This window comes from Nipponia nippon, unplaced genomic scaffold (genome assembly GCF_047370975.1).
Source record: "Nipponia nippon isolate SJK-2023a ecotype South Korea unplaced genomic scaffold, ASM4737097v1 scaffold_10, whole genome shotgun sequence".
In the NCBI taxonomy this organism is placed as follows: domain Eukaryota; kingdom Metazoa; phylum Chordata; class Aves; order Pelecaniformes; family Threskiornithidae; genus Nipponia; species Nipponia nippon.
This window is the reverse complement of record NW_028262291.1, coordinates 29,278,559-29,299,032: the sequence shown is the minus strand read 5'-3', so window position 1 is coordinate 29,299,032 and position 20,474 is coordinate 29,278,559. Positions and strand designations below refer to the sequence as shown.

The 20,474-nt window shown below is 42.9% G+C and overlaps 1 protein-coding gene across 3 annotated transcripts; it reads right to left on the bottom strand.

The window, feature by feature from the left end:
* Window positions 1-1,050: 1,050 nt before the first annotated feature.
* On the bottom strand, window positions 1,051-19,703 carry LOC104020356 (carbohydrate sulfotransferase 9). Of its 3 annotated transcripts, none has more exons than XM_087746252.1 (4): window positions 19,543-19,703; window positions 8,983-9,093; window positions 5,994-6,141; window positions 1,051-5,538 (listed from the first exon to the last, which is right to left on the bottom strand). In XM_087746252.1, exons 3-4 carry the CDS (start codon window positions 6,085-6,087, stop codon window positions 4,688-4,690), a joined length of 945 nt encoding a protein of 314 aa, XP_087602378.1. In that variant the 5' UTR covers window positions 6,088-6,141; window positions 8,983-9,093; window positions 19,543-19,703; the 3' UTR covers window positions 1,051-4,687. The 3 variants fall into 3 exon arrangements, with proteins under 3 accessions (XP_087602378.1, XP_009472047.1, XP_087602379.1); XM_009473772.2 differs by lacking the exon at window positions 19,543-19,703 and adding an exon at window positions 18,164-18,267; XM_087746253.1 differs by lacking the exon at window positions 19,543-19,703 and adding an exon at window positions 18,159-18,266.
* Window positions 19,704-20,474: the final 771 nt, after the last annotated feature.

Here is a 20,474-nt window from a genome sequence, read left to right as displayed (position 1 = left end):
GCACCACGATCACAGAGCACTAGTGTCTTTTCCTTTTCCTGTTTCCCTTTTCCTTTTCTTGTTCTACCGCTATGACAGACAAGCCAAGAACACTGGAGATTGTAGAGCTAAAAGCTTTTGATGTATTAACAGTCCGAATGCAGAAAGAGAATCACCTTCTAGCTGCGAGCCTTGAGGGCTGCAGTTTGTTCGGTGCGCAGTGACTTGCACAGGTGGGGTTTGCTCTTCTTCCCCTTGGTCAGAGGACACCTCTGTGGAGCAGCGGATACTCGAAGTTTCATTGCTCGTGCTGTTCTTCGGTGGACACCTTTTATTCTGTTCACAGCTGTCCTGCTTTGGGAAGTTCTCTGAACAAGAAACCACTAATCGCAGTTTACCTGTTAAGACTCACACTCAAAATTGTGTGAAAAATTAGGACTGCTTATGGGCAGAATCATCACTTTTAAGTGGAGAAAATGTCTGCTTCAAGGAACAACTGGTGACATGGTCTCCACCGCTGACATATGCTGATCAACTATCACATCTCTTATACTTTCACGAAGAAAGTATGATGTCAGGTTTGTGGATACCTGTCCTAAAAGGATGTGTGTGTGCATATCCATGAGAATGGGAAAATTCTCTCTTATTTCCTCACTGCTGATAGATAGAGTTGTAGGAAAGCTGCAAGCTTGACTGAACGATTTTTTGTTTCTCTTCCTTTCCTTAGCTCCATCTTTTCTCCAAACTGGAACACTCATTAGGATTTGCTAATTCTTTCAATTCTTTAAGAGTCCTGTGAGACAGCTTTATACTAACGTACCAAAGCAGAGCCAAATGGCTTTGTACTTATTGCTGTCTAACAGCGTGTGGCCTATGTTATGATTTGATGGGACAGCTCCAAGTCTTTTTTTTTTTAAACAGATGTTATTGAGAAGGATGAGTAAATAGATTAGTGTGTTAACTCACTGCAGTTTATTACAGTAATTAGAAATCAAACATAGCCAACTGTCATATCACAGGCATACAACAATAAATCAGAAGATTAATTATGGCAACGCCTACCCCTTCTAATCCACCCCAGGGCCTGAGCCCCAAGCCGTGCCATGTCACGTCGCCTCCACCCCTGCTCCCAACTGCAAGCACCCACTTTCCTCCCAGGAAAACATCACCCAGGGTTAGCACCCAAACTAAAGAAGCTCCACTGGAGGTTCTTCTCTCGGCAAAGGCAGGAGGGAGGCTGGCTCAGCTCAGAGCCTTTGTTCCGGACAGTACACTTGTAGGGAAGGCAGTACGGGAAATCTCTCTCTCAAGCCATGAAGAGACAGTCATCATTTTCATCACAAAGTTTACAGATGTCTTGCTGTTCTTGTGGGCTGGCTACGACAAGGTCCAGAGCCTTCATCAACTTTTATTACATTACAACATCAAGAATGAAATAACAGTAAGCCCTTTCATTGGCGAACTTACAATGCTGTCCAGTGGAATGAGCCTTGGGGTTCACCTGGGGAATAAACAGGGTGGTACAGTCCCCACTCTGCTCTGGGCAATGGGCAGTCGCTCATCTGTTAGGAAATATTATAGACCAGAGTTTTCTGCAAGCATTGCCACTTGACAGCTATCACTGAAAAATACAGCCAATTCAACGCAAGTACTAAAGACCTTGCAATTCTCTCCTGCAGACTCGTTTTTTGAGCTCAGCCCAAACTTCCACGCCCATCTTCGCAAGCTGTGAAAGCTTTTTACAACATGGAGCAAGTTGCCATTGTTTTCATTAACTCTGAAACATATTGCAGAGCTCTTATGTCCTCCTGCGCCACTGCACAGCAACTCGTGGGTGGGGGGAGTGTTAGGGAGTATTCTCAAGCTCACAGAAATGGAAATGCAGTAACTTGGGTTGAGCATTAAAAGATGCCTGCAGGGGAATGTTACAAGATCCTTTATAAGGTAATGTCCCTTTTTACTATTTTCCAACAGATATCAACCCATTATTCTAATTTTATTAGCGCTGGTAATGCACAATTTATACTGTTCTTGTATGACACTACTTCCTAAAAGAGTTGTTATATATACACACATGCACACACATGTCTGCTGCAGTTTTTTGTGCGAGACCCACATCAGCTAAACAGCGTTACAGAAGCCAGTGGTTCTGGGCAATGTGCTACTTACAGTTTCCTATAGGCAAATGTCAGATCTGAAAGTCCGTCATGAATAGTTACAGAGATTTTTCTACATCAATAGATAGCCTTCTGTTACTGACTAGTGCTTGTGACAAATGAATTAGCCATCCGTTTTTTGTCACCAACATAGGAAAAATATGTGATCCTGTTTGAAAGAGGAAATAAGAATAGAAAGCCACTCATATCTAACAGCAAGAAACTGGAGAGGAGTATTAACACTAGACTGCCGATAGCAAAGACGCCTCTCAGACACTGTCAGTATCATTTCTTCAGTTTTCCTAGGCTGGCTGATGGTGCCAGAAAATTAAAGTATCTTTGCTGAAGCTTACAGCTTTGGAGGGATCTATCACGTAGAAGCAAGTTATGAAGCAAATCTTATTCCCCTCTTCCTCTGCATGGTCTGGCAAAGAAAGCAGGAGAAGCACGTAGCTGGAGATGGCTCTGATTCAGGAAAGACAGAGAGAGGGAGAGAGAGACTGCATCCCTCTGTATAGCCTTAACTTTGATGGGAGTCATTTCCAGCTTCCTCTGCCTCATCAAAATTAAAAAGTAAAAAAAAAATCCATGTGAACTACAGGGTTGCCAGGGCAGCATGAGCGATCCAGTGTCGGGGGATAGCAGGACTGTGGGGACACCAAATATGGTGGTGGTGGGGGTAAGATCCAGAACCATGAATCACTCTGCATAAAATCACAAGCTATGTAAAAAAAAAATAATAATTTTGCTGTTCTTGCTTGGTCTTCTCACTTTGAATCTCTCCCTGTGCCAAAGCTGCCCCGTTTATGGAACAGTCAGCTGTGCAAGAGCTGCCAGGTGTACTGAACAGTAGTCCTGGCTTTGTGTAGCATCTGCCGTCAAGGAGAGACGCAGAAAGCTTCTTCCTCTGCCTCCTCCTGCCACCATGGTCTCATCGGTGTCTCCAGCTGATGTCCAATATATCACTGCATCTTCCCTCTGGGGTAGACCACCCCTGCATCCCACTCCCTGCACTGGGAGCTCTCTTCACAACCCTCATGACTCAAACAAATCCCATCACATCCATTTTTCCCAGTCCCCTTTTCCCTCTCCCTTGGCCATGCTGCTGGCAGCAATGGCTATACAGATTGGTGACTGCAGCATGATTAAGTTATTTTGTCCCTGTCCTTTTCTATGTAATGAGAAGCTGTGAGCCAGCTTTGGAGCCAAGACTAGCCTGCCAGCCTTTGTACATTTGCAGATATAGCTGATAGGAACTAAGTGCATTTGACAGATTTTCAAGTCAGCTCCTGAGAGACTGACATCCCCTAAAGGTAGTACATAATTAGTTTCTAAAACTTGCTACAATTAATATGGTCACAAATTAATTTTCAATGTGACTAGGCAATAGATTTTTAAAAAAATGGGGAAAGCCTCGTAGTTAATATAGCAGCAGTTATAGACCCCTCAGTGATCTAAAACCAAAGCCACCTAGGAATACAAGAAGTGGATAATGGTTTGAATTGCTTCTCCCACATGCTTCATTGCTTCCCTCACCATAATTCTACAGTTTCTTTGCACTCAATCTCCCATGAGGTGAGAAAGCAACAGGTAGAACAAATGTATTATCTGAGGTTACCCAGCTCCACCTAAGTGCCATGCTCAGGTAAGTCCCAAGGGCTCATGGGCTCCAGCAGGCACAAATGGGGAAAGCCCAAACATTGTCCCCCCTCTTCAGACTGGCCAGTCAGTTGCCTGAGTGGTAAGTGCTTTTGGAGAATAGGTGAGAGTCACCTTCCCACTGAGATTTTAGATCCTGCACCACCCCAGTTGTACAGTTTAGAAGGTACCTCTAACTAGTTCTCTAAAAAAAGATACATTTTTCAGACCTTCCTGCTTAAATCAGACCATAACGCTCACAAAGGTGTTGAAAAGAGTTTGCAAAGTCACCGTGAACACCAGACCTGCTTATCAGAAGATTTGGAAGAGGTATAAGGGAAACCCTGGCTGGATTGCTGCCAACTGTGCTGCTTGAGGGATGAGACTGGTGGGCTGAGGTGAGAGCACTGCCAGAGGGGAATATAATCAGGCATTAAGTTCTGTGTAATGCAGCTTCAAGCATCTGAAGTAATTTGCTCCTTTCCTACAGGATCCATGATTGAAATAATCTAAAGCAGATTATTTATTGCTTCGTATATCTTTTTCTAATAAAAAATTAAAATAATGTATATTAGAAAAAGGTGTTCTAAAAATATTAATTGTGAAAAACAACATTCTTCATCCTTCCCCTATCTCTTACCAACAAACCAAAATCTATCATTTATAAACAGTCTTCATGAAACAAATATATGCCATTAATGATCAACAGAAAGACAATAATTTCAGATAGGTAAAGTACTCTACAGTACAACAGATCATGGCAGGGATTTGTTATAAGAGTGCTTAGGATGATAAACCATGTCTCCAAACACCAGTAAAATCTCAGCAGCAGTCACCAACCCACCTATCAAGCACCTGTGAGGACAAGTTCAGCCCATTTTGTACAAAGGAAACCGTTCTTTTTTTAACCTACATTAGTCATTCAGGGAAAAATAATCCTCATATTTCATAGTATAGTTGAACAAGAAAAAATCCATTTGATACAATTTTTTGATCTTCTCGATTTGTTCTGAGTTCAATTGTCTGAGATACTCCAAGGTGATATCACCGTTAGTTCGTTTCTCTGAGCCATACCTCTTCAAGCTGGGGTAGTGCAGGCTCTCTGGTGCTCCAATGACCTTCAGAACATGCTCAGAATCTAACCCAAGAGTTTCATACTTACCCAGAATATCATAGTGAATGTTGCAAGGATCACAGAGCAGAAACATTGGTTTCCAGTGAATGTCAAGAGTATTTGGTGGTTTTGCTATAATGAAGTTGACAAACTCCTGGAAACTCACTTTTTCAGAAGAATTTTTTGTTTTCCTGAACATTGCCCTAATCTCATTAGCAACAGTGATACTGTAGAATGGCTCAGAGTGCAGAAGTTTGTCTCTGTAAGCTGAAACCAGCCGTTCCAAGGGATGTCTGGTGAACATCACTTTGGTGTAATTGTTCAGAAATTCCTTTTGTATGGCAGGAGGGTAAGTCACCAGCTTTTTGATCAGCGAGGTTTGGTGGATGTGGTCATGCTCAATTTCAGAAGCTTCTGCATTCAAGTCTGCTTGGAGAAGAAAAATAGTTCTCTTCCAGTTGGAGCAGCCTACCTTGGGCACCTCACAGTAGATAAATTTATGTTTGTGCTCCACAAAGAGCTGGTTTGCAACATGAGAATCCCATTTGCTTCTTAATTTACGAAGGTCATTCTTCAGGCAGACAGAAGCCAGTGTGCTTTTGCGATCATTTTGAATTGCCAGCCAATCTTCAGTGGGATCAGGAAAAGCACCTGCAACCAAGGAAGAAATTTAAACTATTAGTGTGAAATAGACTTATATAAGTCTCTTCTTTTGTGTCAACCATAGCACTCAGTCTATCTCCCTGCATACAAAAACTAATGAAAATGCTAAAATAAATTTTTTGTTTACTGTCACCGGACTCCACTGTGGCAAACATGCAATAAACTATCCTGCTTAGTGAAAAGTTTGTTAAAATGAAAACTTTCAACGTTATCAATATTACTCTAAGCAAGATGGATGTTCTAACGCTTCTAATGTCAGCTGGCTTTTGTAGTGCTCTTCCTGTCATACATTGCTAAGATAGCTATCACAGTGACAGGGCCCTGGATATTTTCATGGTATTGTTTATCACTTAGGCTCCATAGTTACTTTCTAACACATTTGGGAAAGGTGTCCCTGGTTCCAGAAAACATTAAGTCTTTCTGTTGGTAAATTCTTTACTCACCTGTTAGGTTTTTTTGTCTCTTACAGAAAAACCCAAAAAGAAATATCGCAAAAATAAAATTTGGGAGAAGGAAAACTAACACCTTCTGGTTCATATTATTTTCACAGGAAGGAGGATGATGTGATCTCTAAAGTGGAAATCTGCCTTTCTGTCAACAAGGAAAGATAATACAAGTTAGATTTTGTATGACTGATATAGCAAAGATAACATGGTATTCTCTTACAGAATTTGTGATAACAGAAAGACCTTTCAAGACCTATAAAAACAGGCTCTGCTAATAAGTAAAAATTCTCCTATGAAAAAAACTCACCACAATTATACTGTTAAACCAAACAGACAGACAAATAATATGACCATTTCAAAGTATTATAAAATTCCCCCCTTTCTCAGAACAATGAACTGTGTATGAGCAAATACTCCTCCCTTCTCCTCATCTAAAGCTGATGTTCCTGCCAAGCAAACTCATCTGTCTCATCACATTGCGTAACAATAACTTCATTTAGGATTAGAGAGATGTATTTTTTAAATAAATAACCTTACTTGTTGGAGTCTGGGAGTACAAAGTTTTCTGTAACCTGCAACGGGCCTATCCGCAAACCTGTGATGCATTCAGGATGAGATTGTTCCCATATCTTGCCCCAAAGCTTTCCACTTTGTACAAATAAATCAATATTCAGTGCAGGAGAAACTCTACCACATGCCAGCAGAGAATCCTAACAACTAATAATAGGTTAGTTCTCCCATTCTCTCTCTCCCAAAGACACTGCGGTGTATATATGTTTGCTGCCATTGCTGCTGCAGCATAAAAGCCTCAAAATGGTTCACTACAGCAGGAAGCATACAGAAGCAGCAGAGGAAACAACAGAAAAGGAGATGTTCCATGTTCGCAGATAAAAGGAGAGAAGGCCAACGCAGTCCAACAATCAACGTATTCCCTCTCCTGTGCTCACTCGTTCTGTCCCCTTGCGCTTCCTGGAAAGAGAGCTCTCGAAGTTCTCTGTGCAATCTTACTGTGTTGCCCCCATTAGAAAGCTCTTCATCAGCATGCTTTTCATCACTTTTTATTTGAAGTAGCAAAATTAAGCGCAAAACCATAACTACTGGCAAACATGACATTCTATTTCAGTCCGATAAAGTCTGCACCATCAAAAGTCAAGCAACACCGTCTTCTTTTTCCACTTCTCAATTTTTCACCCTGACCCTGCTGGCAATAAAAACATCTTTGCTTGGATTTCTTGATTAACTTCAACTTTTTTTTGTTTTTGTTTTTACAAAGATGCAACAGGACCACTCTGGAAGTTATTTGTGGTGCTCCCCATCCCTATGGATGTACATAAACCCCAGCTGCCATAATGGAAACTGGTTCCCTCTGTGTTCTGAGACAGCAGTAGAGGCAGCCCCAGTTAAATTGCTGAAAATGTACTTGCACACAAGGCTTCTTCCTTTCAGGGCTGATAGGTCATTATTACATCACACGTCTTTACCAGAATATCTTCAAACTCATACAGTTAATGGCATTACTAATTATTAAATCTCCATTAGTGTAGGCATCACCTGAGAAACAGAGAGGGATGACTGTTCACTATCCCTGACCTGTAAACATCATTATGAACAAGCCTGCAGTCACATATATTAACAATTTACTTGTGTTTACATTAACCTGTTACAATACTCACTCAAATGAACGCAGTATTTTTACACATGATGGCATTTAGCCAATATTTTTGCATTTTCTTGGCTGCATAAGACCATTATAAAGGCTACAAGAAAAAATATGGGTTGATCTTTGGCCTTTAACCTTTTCTTCACTGCATGCCAATTCTCCCTTCAGTGTGCGATCTATTGACTTCTGATGCACCAAAGGCTGTTTTCAAGGCCAGCTAAAGTCAATCAGATTGTTCATTGATCTCATGAGGTCCAAGATTGAGTGATCTCTTTTTATTCTTTTTCTGCAGTGCTCTGAAGACCCAGTTTCACACAGTGTATAATTAAAATAAATATGACACTGAACAATTCTGTACAGGGACTCCTTGTCAGGAGTCTGCTTAGGAGAAAGAGGTTGGGCTTCATGTACCTTAAATGCTGTCACCTCACGGTAGTTATTGTTATCATAGCTGTCTCAGGAATCAGAAAATGAATGTCCTGTTTTCGGCTGGGACAGCATTTTTTTGTTTTGTTTTCCTAGTAGCTGGTATAGTGCTGTGTTTTGGATTTAGTATGAGAATAACGTTGATAACACACTGATGGTTTAGTTGTTGCTAAGTAGTGCTTACACTAGTCTAGGGCTTTTTCAGCTTCCCATGCTCTGCCCGGTGCACACGAAGGTGGGAGGGGGCACAGCCAGGACAGCTGACCCAGACTGGCCAAGGGGCTATTCCATACTGTATGACGTCATGCTCAGTATATAAACTGGGGGGAGCTGGCCAGGGGGCAGTGACCACTGCTCAGGAACCGGCTGGGCATCGATTGGCAGGCAGCGACCAATTGCATTGTGCATCACTTATTTTGTATATTCTTTTATCATTATTATTATTGGTATCCCTTCCTTTTCTGTCCTATTAAACTGTCTTTATCTCAACCCATTAATTTTACTTTTTTTCCCAATTCTCTCCCCCATCCTAGGGGGGGTGGTGGAGTGAACAAACAGCTGTGTGGTGTTTAGCTGCCTGACAGGTTAAACCACAACAATGAACTAGATTATTTACCCTATTTAGATACTTGTATCGTATATATTTGTTAATGAAATTACTGGTACAGAATATAAGGTCCACCATAAGACACTCCTAAGACATTTACATATTTGTAGAAGCAAAAGAATCCTTATTTTAATTCAGGACAACGGTCAGACTATAAGGAGGGATAGAATGAGCTCCAAGGTGACAGATTAAATCTGTCTGGACCCCTTAGAAAACTTCAAAGTGCAGACTGGCTGTAAGAGCTAAAACCATCCATCAACAAGTGAGGTCAACATGACAATTCAGAGAAGTACCTGAAGGTGAAGCCCAAAGGCTTCTTCTGAAGATGTTTTCTGATGGGTGACCCCAATATGCAGTTCTGTGTAATGCAAGGTCTCCAACGATGAAAATCACCTAAGAGTAATCTGAGGAATAGAAGGAAAAAAAATTCTCAGAGCCATTTTGCCAGAAGAGGGACAAGGCACCTGGAAATGAAAAAGGGTGGAAAAAAGCCAAAACAAAAAACACCTTTGTGATACATTCAGTGTCAGTAGATCAGATGAACTTTTTCTTCTATTCTTTCACTGATGTCTTTTCCAGATACTTGTAATTGTGTTGTCTACTTTAGATGTAATGAATTACATCTATTTGCATTTTACCTCATCCTACTTTGCTTTAAGTGTGATTCAAGGTGACTGGGTAACTACAAGGCATTCCTCAGTCAAAGTGTGGTGAGTCTGTTAACACAAAAACTCCATAATAAATAGTCTAGTTCTGCTGTAACCAAAGGGCAGCAGAATGGGCTCCCACAGGCAAGGTGGAAAGACAGTACCATAGGACTCAAAAAAAGGCAGAAATATCTTCTAGTGAAAAGTAACACAGCAAGGGGTCGGAGATCTAAATGTCTCATTGGAACTAACATATCCTCAAAGACAAGAAAAAACACTAAAAACTAAATATAGGGCATTAATCTGCTTTGTTCTTGTTACACATAGTTGGGGGGATGTGTGGATTTTTTTGTTTGTCTTTTATTTTTCATGAAGCATAGAATCTTCTAGATAACAGCCTTACACCGCACTGTTGTTTTTTGTTTGTTCTTCAGATCACATCATTATAGATCAACCATACGTAGCTATGGCTTAATATTTTCAACTCTGCATGTCTTAGTGGATTCTGCAGATTTCATCAGAAATCATTTTATGACTCTTTCTTGGACATTACTAAACAGTAAACCAGGCAGTAGGAGGAATGATCCTCACAGAACCCTTTCTTGCAGAACCCTTTTGGAAGCATTTCTATCAATCAGACGATGAGATTTTTTGAAGCCTGTCAGTTAACTAGTGTTTAATTCCTTCAATTTGTGTCCAGCTGATTTGATGGCTTTGTAGCTTCTTAGCCAAAACATGCTGCAGTATCAAGTCGGATGCTTTATACAATTCTAAATCCACTATATCAATCCACTACCTTAATCAACCAAACACAAATGAAAACAGTAAGTCAGTTTGGTGAAATCCATTTCTTACAACATAATATAACGTTTCTATGAGAGAGCAACCAGAGCAATTGCTCAAGCCAAGAGTGGCAGCAAATGGGGAACAGATTATTGGAGAGAGCAATGCCAACCATCTCATGTGCAGGCGAGATGGGAAAAAGGTCTGAAGTCCTCATAAAATGAGAAATATTTATTGAATTCCAACCTTCTTTGCATTACTGATAGTTCTACCATCTCCCTCTACTAATCCATTGTTAAGATTCTTTTCGTCCCAATATACACACTCCTCATAACAAAACCAAAAAAAGTTGTATCACGTTGTTCATATCTTTGTTCTCAAGTTTGCTGACCATAATATGTTCTTTCCATCCTTCTGTTTCCTTCAAGAAATTTATGACAATTTTCTGCTTTTAATTACTTTCAACATCCCCCTTTTCTATGTGCTATACTAGGTATGGAAGAGTAGCTGGCAACCTACTTGCACATCCCCTATATGTCAGGCTAGATCATTTCACCCAGTAGAGCTCTCTATCTCAATGATGAGATTGTACTTTTCCAGGGTGCTCACAAAATTGTCATATGCCTGAGTTATTGGATAATTTTTTCTGTTAAATTGCTTTCTCTTGGTTCATTTGTCTCATACTTCCCAGCTGTTCTTGGGGTACCCAGCCCCCTGAGCTGGAAGACAGGGACAGGGAGCAGAATGAAGCCCCCATAATCCAAGGGGAAATGGTTTGTGACCTGCTACATCACATAGACAAACACAAGTCTATGAGGCTGGATGGGATCCACCCAAGAGTACTGAGGGAGCTGGTGGAGTGCTCACCAAGCCACTTTCCATCATCTCTCAGCAGTCCTGGCTAACCAGGGAGGTTCCAGTCAACTGGAGGTTAGCAAATGTGATGCCCATCTACAAGGATGGCTGGAAGGAGGACCCGGGGAACTATAGGCCTGTCAACCTGACCTCGGTGCCAGGGAAGGTTATGGAGCAGATCGTCCTGAGTGCCATCATACAACATGTACAGGACAGCCAGGGGATAAGGCCCAGTCAGCATGGGTTTATGAAAGGCATGTCCTGCTCGACTAACCTGATCTCCTCCTGTGACAAGGTGACCCGCTTAGTGGATGAGGGAAAGGCTGTGGATGTTGTCTACCTGGACTTCAGTAAAGCCTTTGACATTGTTTCCCACAGCATCCTCCTGGAGAAACTGGCTGCTCATGGCTTGGATGGGAGTACGCTTCACTGGGTAAAAAACTGTCTGGATGGCTGGGCCCAAAGAGTTGTGGTGAGTGGAGTTAAATCCAGCTGGCGGCCAGTCACAAGTGGTGTTCCCCAGGGCTCAGTACTGGGGCCAGTTCTGTTTAATATCTTTATCAATGACCTGGACAAGGGGATCAAGTGCACCCTAAGTAAGTTTGCAGACAACACCAAGTTGGGTGGGAGTGTCGATCTGCTGGACGGTAGGAAGGCTCTACAGAGGGATCTGGACAGGCTGGATCGATGGGCCGAAGCCAACTGTATGAGATTCAACAAGGCCAAGTGCCGGGTCCTGCACTTGGGTCACAACAGCCCATGCAACATTACAGGCTTGGGGAAGAGTGGCTGGAAAGCTGCCTGGCGGAAAAGGACCTGGGGGTGTTGGTCAACAGCCAGCTGAAGGACATTGAGGTGCTGGAGCGTGTCCAAAGAAGGGCAACGAAGCTGGGGAAGGGTCTAGAGCACAAGTCTTACGAGGAGTGGCTGAGGGAACTGGGGTTGTTTAGCCTGGAGAAAAGAAAGCTCAGGGGAGACCTTATCACTCTCTGCAACTACCTGAAAGGACGTTGTAGCGAGGTGGGGGTCCCTCTCTTCTCCCAAGTAACAAGTGATAGGACAAGAGGAAATGGGTTCAAGTTGTGTGAGGGGAGGTTTAGGTTGGATATTAGGAACAATTTCTTCACCGAAAGGGTAGTCAGGCACTGGAACAGGCTGCCCAGGGAAGTGGTTGAGTCCCCATCCCTGGAGGTATTTAAAAGAAGTGTAGATGTGGTGCTTAGGGACATGGTTTAGTGGTGGACTTGGCAGTGCTAGGTTAACGGCTGGACTTGATGATCTTAAAGGTCTTTTCCAACCTAAACGATTCTATGATTCTATACTTGCTTTCCATTTTGTGATACTAGACTTTCTGCAATCATCCCATATATCTGTTAGCGGTCTGGACTTTAACTGTTCATACCATATGTAGCTACACCACAATCACTCACACTTATCCAACCACCAACTTTGGTTTTGTAATGAGTTCCTTTTCCCCTGACCAAAACAAGGTCTGATATAGAATCTCTAGTACTCTTTCAATTAGGAAATATTTAGACAGCGCAATGATGTTTTAATGATAAACTCATGTGAGTACATGACCTAGCGCATGTACTTAGATTGAAGTTCTCCCTCGTGCCATGCAGATTTATTCCTAGCACAGGCACCGAAGGAGTAGATTGCATTGCCTTTAACAGGTATCACTGGTACATCCTTCCGTCCTTGAACTGCTAAAACAATGATTCATAATGTAGCATTCCCTAGTCCTTCTCCTGGAACTGCTGAACCATTGCAACTGAAAAATCAGCAGTTTTTAAAGAAGTATTAAAAAAATCAGTCTGAAAAAAACAGTATTTTGATACTTCTATAAACAATTAGAAGTCCTATAACTGGAAATGTTGAATAACATTAAGTCTTTATGTATGGCACCTATTACCCAAGCATAGAAATACATGTACACACACTCAAGTGTGTGTGTGTATATATATATTTCTGAACTATACGCATGTGTACATACGTATACACACACATATGTGTAGTTCAAAAACACATTAATATCAGTTACGCTGGTATATTATTTGCTCCAAGTAAACTAACTAAGTAGGTTGATAAGGATTTAAAGTCTCCTGGTGATAAAGATACAAAGGTGTGTCTCAAGCTAATTTTTTGCAAAGACAGACCTTGGTCACAGCTGAGCGTAAGGGGTGATCCTCTGCACCCTACTTGACGATAAGTGGGACTTTCCAGATTAAAAGAATGAAATTACAACAATACTTATTTGTGTTCCTGATACATTTGAAGCAAGAAGTAAAAAAAGGTACCAGTAGGGCAGCTCAGTGGAAGGTAGGGAAAATCTCTGGAAACAGATAACATTCTCAGTGGCTGAGCCTCATTCTGTACTTAAACCCCGTTAATCCCTTCAAAAAGATAACTGCAAATACATACATACTGATATCTACATGGGTACATAGAAGGCGAGGAGGGGATGACGTGTAGAAACCCCCTCAGGAACAGCCAGAATAGAAAACGAACAGGAAAAACAAGCTTTGCTGGACACAGTTCTGAGTGTGCTGTTCTAACAGGGTGAATTGCGCCTTTAGAAGCAAGACCCTTGCTCACCCAAATCTGCAGCCCCCTTGTTCCTGCACAACTCGCTATGGATGGACAGGAGGGAGGTACACCCCAGAAACTGGAGCCTCAGCAGGCAGGCCGGCCTGCTCCATTAAGTGGAAAATCATTAGTGGATTAGGAAGCTCCATCAGGCTGCAGACAGCCAAGGGCTAGAAGAACCATCTGATCTGGGTCATTTTGCCAACAAGAGCCAGGGTCTGACATCATCTCGCTTGCAGCAGCAAGGGCTGAAAGGTGTTATGCAAGAACGAGTACAGGCTCAGTAGGGAGACAACATAGGGGCTAGGCTGGGGGCTACTGAGGAAGAGGCTGACAGGGGTGTCCTACAGAACAGCACCCTTCACAGCAGTGAGGCGGATACAAAGTCGCAATTTCCAACACAGGCATGAGTTAAAACTCTTGTTCCCTGCTGTGGTCATCTCAGCCTTCCATTACTGCATCAGATTTCTTTCTGGTCTCAGCAACTGCGGTGCTACCTTCCTCATCGCCATCATTAAACTGCTTGTTATTCTCATTACACCACCTTCTTACACTTGTCTTTTAGCTTCTCCTTCTCTATTTTATCCCATGTCATCTCCCTGTCTTGCCTTCCAAGGTTTTTCTTTACCTGTCATTTCTCACGCAGTATTAAACGCTCAACTTTTTACTTTCTGATCAGTCATATTGCTAGCCCCTGCTACCATTAGCCCCTGCTAACAAACAAATAGCTTCTGCTTTCTCCTCTGCTGCCCCCCTCTTCTGGAAGAAGTATCTGAAGCACCTACAGAGCTATTGCCTTTTCCACCTAAAATGACTCCTTAAAATCCTCCTTTTCAGAGATGCCAACACCAGTTAGGCTGCCAGTGTGCTAAAACTGTTACCAACCAGCCCACAAAAGAGCAAGCGAAAGAAAGAGCCAATTTGGGGATGAAAGAGCCAAAGTGAGGAGAAAAAAAGAGTACATGGGAAAAGGCAGCACAGAGTCTGACAGAAAAACTCCCAGTGAAGCAGGGAGCGGCAACCTGGGGAAAAGTGGCGGAGCCAGGGCCATGGGAAGTAGAAAGGCTGTGTAGCCTGCTCAAACGATGCTGTGGGAAAGGGAGATTGAGAATGGGAGTGGAAAAGACGCAAAGTATAATTCAGTGAAGTAAAGATGGAGAAGAACAAATTCAAGGAAATGAGTACAGAAAGGAATATACAAAACTGTCCAAAAAATTACCACAGACATTTACAGAGGAATTAAATTAAATGCACTGCAGTCACTCACGCACTGGAACCCAACCCTTACTATGCAATCAAACTTGTCTCTGTTTTCCTCCCTGTAGTTGTAGCCAGAAAGTCCATGGGCTTTTGATTTTGTAAGTATGGTCACTTCCCATCGATATTGTCAGGGAACAGTGAGGGACAGCTCTCCCCTTTGGGATGGGGAGCTGGGAGCCAAGTGCAATAACCGCATGGCCAGTGTGGCAGGGGCCTCACCAGCCTGGATCCATCACCACCCCTGAAGGTTGAAGACCTGGAGATGGTGGCCAGGTTCAGCCAAGAGACCATATCATCAGGCAGGGCCATGGTGACATCGGCCTGTGTGTGGGCCCAGCTTGGCTGGGCTGTGGGAAGCTGGAAAACAGCCCTGGTGCAGACTGATGGCCCCAGGGGGCTGCCATAGGGTCCTGAGCCGTGGACAGGGTGGGGGAAGGTGGGCAGGGGCAGCCAGGGCCCTGTTAGTGCTCTTGGGGCCTGACAGATAATATGAGAACAAAGTCCATCCCCTCTGCTTCTCCACCCGGTGGATGAAAAGCTGGACATGAGCCGACAATGTGCGCTCGCAGCCCAGGCGGCCAACCCTATCCTGGGCTGCATCAAAAAAAGCGTGGCCAGCAGGTCAAGGGAGGTGATTCTGCTCCTCTACTCTGCTCTGGTGAGACCCCACCTGGAGTACTGCGTCCAGCTCTGGGGCCCTCGGCACAAGAAAGACAAGGACCTCTTGGAGCAGGTCCAGAGGAGGGCCACAAAAATTATCAGAGGGATGGAGCACCTCTGCTATGAGGAAAGGCTGAAAGAGGTGGGGTTGTTCAGCCTGGAGAAGAGAAGACTGTGGGGAGACCTTATTGTAGCCTTTCAATACTTAAAGGGGGATTGTAAGAAAGATGGGGACAAACTTTTTAGCAGGGTCTGTTGCTGTAGGAGAAGGGGTAACAGTTTTAAACTAAAAGAGGGTCGATTTAGACTAGATATAAGGAAGAAATTTTTTACAATGAGGGTGGTAAAACACTGGAACAGGTTGTGCAGAGAAGTGGTAGATGCTCCATCCCTGGAAACATTCAAGGCCAGGTTGGACAGGGCTCTGAGCAACCTGATCTAGTCGTAGATGTCCCTGCCAATTTCAGGGGGGGTAGACTAGATGACCTTTAAAGTCCCTTCCAACCCAAACTATTCTATGATTTTATCCGTGGTTACCTGGTAATGGGCTGTGGCGCCTTCTTATCTAAATGCTTAATTCAAAATCCCATGCACGTATCAACTGCTATTTAAACCACTGCAGAACCAATCATGGGAGTGCAACCTTCACCACTTTCTTTTAGGGAATCAAGATGAGCCTAAGAAACTTGCAAAGGAGGAAGGGAGAAAAGGGAATATGGAAGATAAGTTTAGAACATGATGCACGCCTACCACGGTGGCAATGAATGACCTCCTCGCAGGCTTATTTCATGGGAGATGGGGCCTCACAAAATACCTCTGCTTTTCTCATTATATTGATAACTAGGTCTCTGGCTGTCTTCCAGTTCCCTCCCATATTTCTCTTCTCAGTTACTGTCGGTAATAGCAATGGTGTCCTTGCCAGTCAGGTCTACCCGCCTTGTGGGTTCTTCAACCCTAGATCCTCTCTACCCCCTCCGGCTTTTCACCTCCCTGTGGAAACTTGATTCATTCATTCCTGCCATTGCACAACAAATAGCATAGCCAGAACTGTCTGTAACAGTGCCGGTTACTTAGCACACAGCCCCCAGGCAACCTCCTGGCTTCTGTTCACCTCGTTATACCCTTTTTGTATTCCCTCCACTAGTACACCTCTGCCATGACCGATGACAGCCATGATCTCTCTTTCTCTTTTTACACTCCAGTGCATACAAAATGTCTCTGCTTAAATTATTTTCCTTTTTACTCCCATCTGCTCCAGCTTCTTCTATCATTCTAGTCCAGCTTTTGACCCTCATTTTCAGGATCCAACACCATTTTGTCCAAAATCATACCTCTACTCTCATTCCCCCCAACTCTTTCTTTTTTATACTCCTCCAAAGACTCCTGTACAGGAATCATATACAAGTTCTTACACCGGTGTTTTGGTGCCTGCTCTTTTACAGAACTAACTTCTTTCCCTGAAACATCCTGACGCTTACTGACAAACTGTGTGCATGCATTATTCTCTCTCCCTACACAAATATAGGCCTATTTTTCATTTCCTTTCTGGTCTCCTCTGTATTGCAGGACAAGCTGTTCAGCAGAAATGTTATGTTTAAAGTCTGTTTTTATGAAACATGTTTTTACATCATACTATAGGACATGCAGTATCAAATATTAAGAAGTTAGGAAATAGTAGGATTAAAGTGGTGCATGAGCTAAACATAGAGTATAAGATGAACTATCTGCTGGCTTTTGGCAGCAGTCATGAAACTAAAGGGCTGACATTTCAGAGTATTTAACATTACAGTACACTCTACGTTCAAAATAGTCTTTCTGATTCAGTTACAGATATGAATACTTAAAAGATCTGCAAATCTGATTTCCAAAGCCTGCTCAAGTACCAGAAAATGGAGAATGGACAGCCAATGATAGTCTCTGAAAAGGTGGGCACCCCACACCACGTGGGAATGTTTTGGCAGACAAAGAAACCAAACTCTCATCCTAAAACCTCTTGCCTGATTCACAGCACACCTTCCCTCATCTGCTGTAGATAGTGGGGATCCTATTGCACCACCCTAGAGCATCTCAAGACCATGTCCATCCTGTGAATTGAGTGCATCATGTTGTATGGAATATCTTGTTTCTTTAAAAAACAAATGTTGAAAAACTACTTAAAAATGTATTCATGTGGCATCATAACAACATGCACAAAAATCATTGTCAGTGGTGAATCATTTAGCTCCCTTGGCTGATCTTATGATACTCACTCTAATGGAATAACCAATAGTGGCAGCGGGTTGTTATCTTCTGAACAAACCCAGCATCAACGATGATGAGACCCAAGCTTGCCAGACTTACCTGCTGACAGCAACAAAATGGCGAGGCTCAGGCATGCAGGATGCCGTTCCTGGCACTGGAGAATGGTCCCTAGCACAGCTTGCCCCTGCTTCCCCTGCTCCCATCATCAGCATGGCCTGCCCAAAGTCTTCCACTCCCGCTACCCCCAGTTCCACCTCCTTGCACCCCACTTCCCAGCAGCTTTCCAACAGTGAGTTCCCCTCCTACTGGACATATATTTGCATGGGCACCAGTGCTTTTCCCTCAGCCCCCACCCCAGGTGTGACCCCTTCTTTCCCAGTCCCTGTTTCCACTCCTCAGGCAAAATTTTCACCCAGTCTCCAGCAAATCCTCACCTCACCTCCAAAAGCCATCCTCGTATCGTTCCCAGTCAGCTTGCCCAGGAAATCCTGTTTTCCAGCTTCCCAAATGCCCATCAGATCTCACCCCGACTCTGCTGTTCAGTCTTCCCCATGCACGAGCCAGCTCTTTGCGGGCTCCCACTGCCAGACTCCTCCCTTAGTCTCCTCAGTCAGCCTCACAGCCCCCCACACCAACCACACTTCCGAGCCCAGCTCATCAGATCTGTCTCTCCTTCTTCCAAGCCTCCCACGCAGCCCCACTGCTTCTCACTCTCAGCTCTGTACTCAGATAGTCCCAGGCTCTGCACTTCAGCTCCTCTAGCTATTTTAGTATCTCCCAAACTATACTGACAGATTTTCCTTTCCTTTCCCTCCCACATCAATTTTCACACTACTCATCAAGGCACAGTTTCTTCCTGCTGATTTCATTCTTTGAATCTATTTTGCCAGTGATCCCCAACACTTTCCCCCAAAAAATCTTGCTCATGCTTGCCTTGTTATTTAAAATGGGTGGTTTACTCCCCTGTGTCACCTCAGTCCAGCAGAGGTTTCACTGAGAATATACAAGAGGAATCCCCTTAACCTCATTTTTCAAATGCTTTTTCCAAAAGCTGCAAAGTACCTGAACTTCTTAGATGAAAGGTCACCAGAACCATTTAACAGGAGAGAAAAGAGCACCGTTTCCAAAATACCCTGCATAAAAAGCTATAAACTATTTTTGCTCTAAGGCTTTAAAAATTTATCCTGAGGCAGTATCTAGCACGGAAAATTTCTGCTCAGACAGTTGAAATTTGACAAAATCCTATGCAGCTGCAAACTGTATTGAAATGAGAAGAGTCAAGATGCACATTACCCTTAGCAAAGCCAGAAAGTGAATGAAAGCCTCTGTCTCTTCATTTCAGGCACCAGAATCCTTGTAGCATCAACTTTTAGCTGTATGTTAAACTCCACTGTTCTTAACTGAGGAGAGCTATAGCAATGAAGAACAGACTGTCAAAAAAATCCTCTGTAGATTCACTTCATCATGGTGAGATTTCAAAAGCTAAATAATGTCTCAGTTTATTTCTTGAGAGATTTGATGGCAATTTCTAAATATATAAATGAAAAAAAAAACAACAAACTACTTTGTGACAAAGAAATCTCTCTTTATGGAGATTTGACTAGACTGTGAAAATCATGGTAACGTGAGAAGCTACTAACAATCCAATTTTACTCACCAATCAGACAACCTCAGTGAAGATTTCCCATTCGTCTGAGTGATGGTAAATAGAAATTAAAGATTCAGACAAAGAAAGATCCGTCCAAAGAAACACATTATTTTAATTTTATGCCTAGGTCTGCAAAGGAAACAGGGGAGAGGTTTTTGTCTTCTCCTTACCTGGACTTCAAGGCTGGGGAGTGTTTCTGCATCCACATAGATGGTTTCCCAGGAGAGCATCTGAAACACTCTGTATATGTAGTATTTGTCTTTGTTTTGATTAAATGCCCAGCTAAAAGATGCAAGTATTTCCCTGTGAATGTTTAGGTGAGCATCTCCAGTTGCACATTACAAAGCAATGTGCTGTGTCTGTCTCTGGGTATAATGAGCAGCATTTAACCACTCCCTGCGTATGGTCTACAGCAGCTGTCAGAGCCTGCCAAGTGCTTCAACAGCAGCCTGCCAAGAGGCTGCCTGCTAAGCAACCAAGAAGGAGGATGGTTCGGAATATGAGGGTAAAGGTAATTTGGTTGAGAGCAACTGTGATGTGATCATGTATATTATTTTTAGAAGAGGAGCAAAAGGAAAGAGCAATTCAAACCCAATGGACTCTATACAAGAAGACTCCAATAAACCCTGAGAACTGGAAGGTAAGTTCTCATGGGAAACATGGCTAAAGCAGAAGGAATTCAGTAGAGTTGGCAGTTCCTTAAAGAAATGATGTTTAGGGTACAAGCACAAACAATCCCATACAGAAGGAGGATAGGAAGTAAGGTCAGAGATCAACTTGGCTAAGCAACACAGTCTTCAATGACCTGAAACACAAGAAGGAAATGTACAGAAAGTGGAAACCAGGTCAAACTCCTAAGGACAAGTATGAAAGAACAGCACAAGACGCTGAAACAAAGTCAGAAAGGATAAAGCACAAATTTAACGGCAAAAAGCAATGGACATAAGGGATAGCAAGAAAACAAATATGTAAGGAAAAGAAAAACCTAGTCACAGCTCACTTGCAGAAGCCTGAAGTACACTTTCCATCACTCTTCATAAAAGGGTGAACTGTAATTCCGTGGCCAATAACTAACTCAGTAAGAAAGAATTCATCTAAGATA

What these genes read in the sequence shown, in the direction of transcription:
- LOC104020356 (XM_087746252.1), bottom strand. Translation starts at nt 6,087, where the DNA reads ATGAACCAGAAGGTGTTAGTTTTCCTTCTCCCAAATTTTATTTTTGCG. An exon ending in GAGACAAAAAAACCTAACAG is followed by an intron (nt 5,539 to 5,993) that starts GTGAGTAAAGAA and finishes CCTTGGTTGCAG; the next exon opens with GTGCTTTTCCTGATCCCACT.